The sequence below is a fragment of the Pelecanus crispus genome, chromosome 1 (assembly GCF_030463565.1).
Source record: "Pelecanus crispus isolate bPelCri1 chromosome 1, bPelCri1.pri, whole genome shotgun sequence".
Classification (NCBI taxonomy): Eukaryota; Metazoa; Chordata; class Aves; order Pelecaniformes; family Pelecanidae; genus Pelecanus; species Pelecanus crispus.
This window is the reverse complement of record NC_134643.1, coordinates 84,302,670-84,311,241: the sequence shown is the minus strand read 5'-3', so window position 1 is coordinate 84,311,241 and position 8,572 is coordinate 84,302,670. Positions and strand designations below refer to the sequence as shown.

At 40.3% G+C, this 8,572-nt stretch overlaps 1 protein-coding gene across 1 annotated transcript in view; it reads right to left on the bottom strand.

Moving 5' to 3' along the window:
* Positions 1-1,752: 1,752 nt before the first annotated feature.
* The window catches only part of ANO2 (anoctamin 2), a 203,637-nt gene continuing 196,817 nt past the window's right edge, over positions 1,753-8,572 (bottom strand). The window contains exons 24-25 of the mRNA XM_075712517.1: positions 3,596-3,701; positions 1,753-2,034 (exon numbers count right to left, since the gene is read on the bottom strand). Of these exons, the coding sequence (XP_075568632.1) occupies positions 1,753-2,034; positions 3,596-3,701 (388 nt within the window). The remainder of the gene's footprint in view (positions 2,035-3,595; positions 3,702-8,572) is intronic.

The following is an 8,572-nucleotide window of genomic DNA, read 5'->3' as shown; positions in this document are numbered from 1 at the left end:
CTATATTTGTAGCCTTGAGCATATATAGTCAAATTGAGATCTGGGCAAAATCCCTAGCAAATTGTTATTAATTTAAAAAAACAGTTTCAGAAGGGAGCAGAACTCTGTCTGAATTAATTTAAAATTCAGCAAATGAGTTTTGACAGAAGAAAAAGAAGAAAACATTTGGAGAGGTCAGACTTTTGGTTCAACAAAGTTAAACATTTGCAATTTTATTCAAGTTGACTTTATCATTTCAAAATTGATCTATTATATAGAAAGGATAAATAGCTTTAAATGAAACTCCAGAATGAAACTTTTCATTTCAGCCCACCCTGAAACAGTTCTCCTATTTTCATTTTCTTTACTTTAGGCACTGAATGAAAAAAAACCCTGCAATTATTTTCACATCTCTCATTAAATTACAAAAAAAAAATCTTATAGAAAAAGATCTTTCCATCTAAGGGAACAATTACATTTTTAGGCCTCAGAAACATATGAAGTATCATTATAATGTTAAAGAGCAATCATATTATATACAATGCCTGAAATGGAAGCACTTCTTTCGATTTGCATTTTTGATGGTTTTTGAAAGAATTGTTGAGAAGACAAAATGAGAAGAAAATCTTTTATACAGAGTCCAAATTTCAAGTAGGGTTAGAGACAGAATCTACAGTAAAAGAAATGGATTTTTTAAGAAAGTTTTACTTTCATTCATAACAGAATAAAATTATTCATTAAATGTTTGTAGATGAAAGCTTAGTTAGTGAACGTGTTTATCTTCCAATAAAATGTAGTTCTGCAAGATATTTTACATTGCAGTAAATGCACAACAGCAGCAACTTTTATTATTTTATGTTCAATGTACATGAAGATGTCACATGATTTACAGGGCTTGATTCCATTCTCCCTCTTCAGCTTCCCATTGGTGTTGGTTTAGTGGCACAATTCCTCTTGATACTGGCTGAATTCCCAGTCTAAGTGAGAGGAGAATGAAACATGCAGGGTTTTTTTTTTGTTCAGGACAATGAATAACAATGAGCTTCCCTAGTTCTAGCAGCTTTACTTCATTCTGATGCGTATGTTGTGGCCTCTCTGCTCATTAGCACATACGTTCAGGCTCCTGCTAAGCAAAACACAATATATCTGTAGCTGAAAGTGCTCAGTGATTTTCATTCCTTCTGTTCCCACAGCTCTGTGCTCTTAACAGCAGCCCTGCATGCTCTACAGAGACAGCAGCAAGTGACAGTGTAAGTTAGGAAGGCACAATGACTCCTTGAGACTCCACATGTTTATAAACCATCTGCTGGTAGCTACAAGCCATGAGACTACACGTTGTGTGCACTTTGCCGTGGTCAGTCAGATCTGCCAGAAGATAGATACTAGGGCAGGAGTGTCCCTTCTATTGCCCGTGCCCCACAGGGTGTCTGCAGGATGAAGGGCGGTTGTGGTCCTACTACTGAGACTGCACGAGTGAGGAGAATTCCTGAGTGCCTAGCCAACCCATATGCATCACGACAAGGACCAGCTATAGCCACAATATAGCCTTTATCTCGCACTGATAAGGTCTGAAAATGCTGCAGCCCAGACAGTGTGTAAAATGTAATGGAGACCCTTGCATATGGAGTTTCTAAGGAAGCAAAAGAAGCTTCCTTTTTGCTCCCTGTCTCTTCCTTGACTGTCTCTGCCTCCCTTGCTCCAGGTTCAGAATCACGTCACACAGTAAGCAGGTATTGCAGAGGTAAGCATAATATGTTACCCTTCCATAAAGAGTCACACTTCTGTGTGCTGTGAACTAAATGAGGCAAAGCTGCCTTTCTGGCTTTGGTTAAACTGGCAGAAGCTGGCAGCCCGGATCCTTTTGCCTTTGGTCCCACTTTTGTGTTTCTGCTCGTCACGTGCGACAAAGCTTTCAATCAGCTTCAGTTTTTCGTGCTCTTCCTTCAGGAAGAAGTCAACAAGCACGCTCTTCTCCTTTTTGATCTGTTCACTGATGTCCTTGGGGATGTCAGGAATCATCCAGTCAACCAGAACACTGAGGAACATCACCAAGTTCTGCAAACACAACAACAGATGTGAAGCAAGTACAAAAAAATCCAAAATACTTGCACTAGAGCAAAACCATTCTGCTATAGCTATGAGGCAGGTATCAAACACATTTTGCTGATGGCATGTAGTATTAAGCAGTTGAGTAAGGCCTTCATTCAAGAAACAGCTCACATATGTGCACAAGTCCTCCTCCATGGAGCAGCTGAATTAAGCACATGCTTCAGTTAGGTTTGAAATGGGAAAGGACTTGGATTCATCAAAAGATTCATGGCCTAAGCAGCTAAAACAGCCTTATTCTTTACATGCATTCACAAGTGCTCAGTTCTCAACATCAAATTAATTGAGACTGAGTTCAGAATCCATTACTATAAGGGCAACATCAGTGAAAGCATCCTCCAACACAACCATATCCATGTGTTTCCAATGTGGCCTGAGCAGACAGCAGACAACTTTCATGGTCATTCTGTCCCCAAATCCTTCTGTCTGCTGACAAGCAGGATTTTTTTATGCTACTTCAGTATGCAAGCCACAACCCTGAACCTCAAGTGTCCAGGTCATTACAGGTGATGCTCATAACACAGAGGCAAGAAGCAGACTGGGCAAAAAGTTTTGCTTGTTTGTGAAATTTATAGATAAATTATGCTTTGGGGTTTATATTATCATGATAATGCTTTGAAAACTGCTGTGTTCCGTAATGCCTCAAAATGTGTAAGAATGTTTGCTGACAAGGCTACTAGCATGAACCCTCCGCCCCCATCTGAGACAATGGAGCTAATTAGCCAGGGAATGTACTCTGGTAAAACAAGAGGCAGGCTATTTGAAACCCAGCATAACCAGCTGGTTTCAAATATTTTGCAGCCAGTGGTGGAAAATTACAGAAGACAGAGCAAAGAAGCAGAAGAGGGCAATATAAACCAGGCAAGACTCACAGTCACACTTAGGTGAGGAGAAAAGACTGGCAGATTTCAATATGGTGGGCCCAATTTGACTGTGGAGGGATGCCAGTTCATGGAGGAGAGCAGAAGGCTTCTGCCATTCAGAAGGCAAGCCATGATAGCAAATCCCTTGCCAGTGAAATTTCCACACTGGGGAGAATTTAGTCCATTTACTTGTAGAAAGTAGCAAAATACCTTGGAGGATTTATTACTTCTGTTTATTTTTTGCTTTGGGTAAAGAACAGCATTTCACAAGCCTAACATGTCATTTATGTGTTTTTTACAAGTGGTGCCCCTGAGAGTATAAAAGTTGACAGAGTTCACTTAGCTGAAATGTTCAAGAGCCTGGGGTGTTTCGGGGATCACTGCTAATGCCAGGGGCTAATACAGGCTGTGGGGCTTCCCTTCCATGAAGGGAGAGGAAATCTACTGAGAAGGTGTGCCACAGTGCTCGAAAGGGAGAACCTGTGCTGCAGCCCACTGACACCTCAGCAGGCTGGGTGCAAGCACATCAGGCTGCATATTTGCAAACAGGAAAGCTGTATTGGACATGGGCTTCTTCGGCACATGCATTTCAATCCATTTATTATGATATATCTGCAACTGAAATTGCAGCAACTCAACAGACTTACCTGAAATAGAATAACAAAAGCCAAGCGAGCAGATAAGACCGCCCAGTACTGTTTAGAAAACTCATATTGATTTTGGGACCAAGGTGGTTCTCTGTAGTCTTTGAACCTGTCGATGGAGACAACTCAGTTATCACACAGTTCCAGCAATCTCCTCCTGCACCAATTGCTTTGATTAACATCATTTTCCAATCACAAAACCTAAAGAATCAAAACCTCCAGATGTTCCTGCTTCAACCATTATTACGCAATACAACTCCAGAATTAGAGCTGAACTATCTCCACTGAATTTAGCAAGCTTAGTCTGGTTTTCACAGTTGTAACCAAAATCAGAACATTGTTCTAATGTTGGAAATTTCCAGATTTTCCAGGATTTACAAATGCCCCCATTTTTTGTTAATGTTAAATTGATCTCAGTGTACAGGGAATAAAGTGTTGAAATAAAAGCACAGAGACAGTCCAAGGCATTTTCAGACTAAAGTAGACAAGCCTGCATTCATCTCACCTAAACCTTAATTAATATAGGGAATAATTCAGCCCACGTAAAATCTGACCACGCTTCGGTGGTTTGTCTCTTTGCATTAACGACAGGGGGAGCCATGGGAAAGGCACTTCCCAAAGTAACTGTCTAGCCTTAGACAGGATAAAACAGAGCCTTGGTGGTTTGGTGTAAAGGCTGGTGCTTTTAGTATTATCATCAATCATTTGGAAGTAAACAACAGACTAATAAAAGTCACAGATGCTCCTAAATTGGAAAGTTTTGCAAATAGCAGGAAACACAGAAAGCAGTAAGAAATACAGACAGGAAACACAATGAGAATGATCTGGGGAAATGGAAAATAATTAAAAATAAAACAATTGAAGGATCTTTGAAAGGATAGAGTTTGAAAGAAGATGCAGTGAGAATAGCCTGGAGCTTACAGTGGCCAGCAAGTTGGCACAAGTTTGAAATATGGCAGCAGGACAGTATGACTTGTGGATGTATAAACAAAAGGCACGATGGTGCTGGGGGGTATTATTCCTTCTCTGAACAGCTCAGGTAAAGCCACACCTGGAATGCTGCATTCAGCTATTCAGCTGTGGGGATTTCAGAGGGGAAAAAAAAGGGGGGGGAAAAAAAAAAAAAAGATAGCAACAAATTGAAGGCAGTTCAGCTAAACAATCCAGGGGCTGAGGAGACTGACTCACCAGAAAAAATTAAAGAAGAGCACATGTATTGCCCTACTTTGGTAAGTAACAGCCACAGTTGGACATGATAACCATGCACAAATTGTGCCCTTAGGACTGAAAGGGATAATTTAGTGCTGTTCACAGTGTTTGACTAGGAGTAATGGGATGAAATTAAGAAATGGAAAATCTGTTTTGAATACCACGAAACCCTTCCTGACAGTAAGATTCATTAGACTGTGGAAAAGCTTCCATCGGGGGATAATGGAGAAGGTTCATATATAAAATCTGTCAGCTTCAGTTTGCAGGTGCGCTTACCAAAATTACCTTCAGGTTCTATCCACGTGGATTTGCCTGTTAAATTATACATTTACAATCCACACACCCCCTACATCCCCTGCTACATTCCCTGCCCCTCCCCGCCCCCCCAAGAAATTCAGTCTGAAATGTTGGATGTAATTCTGTGCTGCACCTTCTGGAGACAAAGGACACAGATGGGGAGAGGGAGGAGGGAGAGGAGGAGAAAACAACTTTAAATTGGGGGCTGTATTGATTTATGGAAGAACTACCTGGGCTGTGTTAGACCCTGGATTACTTGTTTTATTCAGTGGTCCATACACAACTGCTGAGCTCTCCATCCTGTCTTACACGGGATTCCTGTTCGGTCCTATGCTGTGACTGCACTGTGAGAGTCCCCCTCTAGTATGTTTCTGCACAGTGTGGACTCCTGTGTGTTTCTCAAATCTGTGGAAGAGGGCTGCAGTGAGGGCCAGAATCAGTTCCCTTGAATTTAATCTGCTTGAACATCAAAGCCAAGGAAAACCACTGAGTTTGTTGTAGATTTTTTCTAGCACTATAAATCAATCCCAGTCTTGAAACGGAGCCCAGGTTCACCTGCAAGGGTCATCAACTGTGGTGGGTTTTCCATTTAATGTACTCTGAGCTTCACAAACTATGTAAGTGTTGCAGGACATCAGACCCCATCGAAATTCCTCCTGGCTCAGCTGGAAATCACACTGGTTATGATGCTTGAATCTACATTCAACAGAACACTAGCAAATGATTTATGGTGAAGGGAGATGTTGTCAGAGCTACAGACAAGGTAGCTGGGCCTCCTCCCTAACTCCCTTTTTAATTATTCTATGGCACGTGGGACTTTAAAGTGCAATAACCGTAGACTTTTCTAACCACTATTTTCTGCATGTGGTTTCTTTTTTAAAAAAGTCCATCTTTTCCCTCAGTTCTTAATTCCTCATTCTTAAAAAAAATTGTTTCAGCAGGTATGCCAGGAAGAGCAAACAACTGGTGGTCCAAAGACTATTGTGTGTAAAAAATAGCAAACAACTCTAATTCCACTGAAAAAGGACAAGAATATGAAGTAGCCAATGGGGTTTAAGATTAGAGCACAGAAAAGTTCTGAGGGGAAAAAAGAAAAATGCACACTGAAAGTAGAGATATGTTGGGGAAGTGAGGATGGGTGGAGAGGACCAGGCAAGACTTAGACAAAACTGAACTGCAGGCAGAGCTAAGACAAATATGCAAGTGTATTTAAAAAGTATCTTGCATGGGGAAAAAGAAAGACTGGTAGAAAAAACCAAAATGTAGGTGGTATTGTGAATCAGTCTAAATAAGCTGATCTGTTTAATTTCCTTTTTCAGCTGGTCTTTGACAAGAAATTGAAGAAAACATGACTGAATCACAAGGAAGTAGTCCTTCAGTGATGCAGGAGTATACAAGAATTGTTCAGAAAAATCATTAGAAGCCACCACTGATCATTGGGCATAGATGAGATAAATCCCAGGGCACGAGGAAAATAATGATTTCAAAGACACTTTATAAATTTGCTGAATATTAGAGCAGACTTGTGTTAAGGGAAAAGTCCCTTTAATAACTCTCTATCTGCTGCTTTCTTCTTTTCAGTGTGATCAGCATGCTTTCATGTACTCTATTATCATACCAGATTATAAAGATTAAAAGGGGTAAACCAATAAAAACGTCACATAACTTAGTAGTGTTTGCTCTTAATTTGCCTTCAGCTACACAAATGTCATTTTGCTCTGAAAAAAATCATTACAACTAATGCTATGCATCAAAATAGTGTTACAGCAATGTTTATTTGGAAGCAGTGTCAAAGAGTTCACAACACTGTAGAAAATGCTGCTCAAAATATTCAAAGAATGTATCTGGATGTTCGGTGGGAGAGTTGTTTCTGGCTTGTTATAGTTATTTTTAAGATACCTTAATCTCTGGCAATGCCCGTAAGGAGCAAAATGTAGGCTTATTGTAACCACATTTATCTCCAGAGGTCACAGAAATCTAAGAATAAGAGAGGTCAGCTTGTTCCCAACATATTTGCCAGAAACAGAAAAGCAGATTTTAGTTCCAGCTTAAGGGACAGTGTTTGTTGCTTGTCTCTTGGGACACAAGCTAGATACCCCATATTTTATCACAATGATAGTTCTGTCCAAAGCCGTGATTTTGATAAGATTCAAATGAGGCGGTTGATAATGAGAAACAGTGAATGTGGATGCCGACATATTTTCCTAATTGTTTCCTGATAATGGCACAGAAATGCACTCATAGTTGTTTCTCATTCAGACTAGTATGTGGTCAAACATTTACTATATGCTTCTTGTTTGCAATCAGTTTTTTCTTTTCTTTTCTTTTCTTTTTTTCTCAGTGGCATAGACTTGATGTTATCAGGCAGGGACCACTTTTATACCTAGATCGTTCCCTTCTCCTTGTATCTTGGCTCCATTGAATCCATGCTGATCAGAGGAGTGCGTTTCATCACTGTTGTTAATGCACACATTTCCAAGTACAAGGGCAGTCATACACCATAAATAGAGGCCAGTGACTGAGACCAGGTAAACAGTAGCAAAGTCAAAGTAGCAAAGTCACAGTGAAGTGGGAGATCCGTACAGATCAAGATGCTCCTTGAAGGAAAACACAGGCTAATTCAGGGATACAAATTAAAAAGTGCTAGGAGCTGAGAGCAGAAAAGCATTTCACAGACTTACAAGTCTATCAGAAAGTATGGAGATGCATACTCTCACACGTAACATTATAACAAGAAGTAACTCCCCAGCGTACTGAAATGGGGAATAGCAGAGCTCACAGGGAACATTTTGAGAAAAGAAAGGGCAGGTCCAAGGTTTAAGGTGCTTTACATAGTCTGCCACAAGCAAAGCAGCAGGTAGAGCAAAGCATCCACCTTTAAGCACCGGAGGGCTATTTTTTCCTTTCTGTCTGCCCTCAACTCTCATCTGACCACCTCCCAAGAGGCAGCAGAGATTCCTTTAGCAAAGTTCCTGACACCAGGACATGGCTGTGCTGAGTTATATGCTCTCTCTTTACCTGCTTAAAAGTTAGGAGTCTTATCTGTGCACTCATCTAGCCCCCGTTGTAGTCAAGGTAAGAAGGTAGGTACGTCCCAAAGGCAATCCCAAGAGCAGTGTCTGAGTTAGGGGACCAGATTTCTCTCTGCCTTTACTCTGCTTCCAGTGAAGGAAATAAGATGTGTAATTTTTGTGTGTTGTGGTTGGGTGAGATAAATACTCTGCTAAGTATCCTAAGTATGTTTAAAATTTGCTTGCACAGGAGCAGGAGATAAAGATGTGCAAAATACATCGAATAATGCCAACTTTAAGACTTCTTTCTTGAAAATTATTACATTACGATATTTAATATAGTCTCTAAGATGAGTACTGATTTGTAGACCTCATTGAAGAACTTCCATCTACCGCTTCTCAAGCTATTTGAGCACAATGTCTTGTTCCCTAATTAAATCAAAACAGAAAAATGCTCTGATTT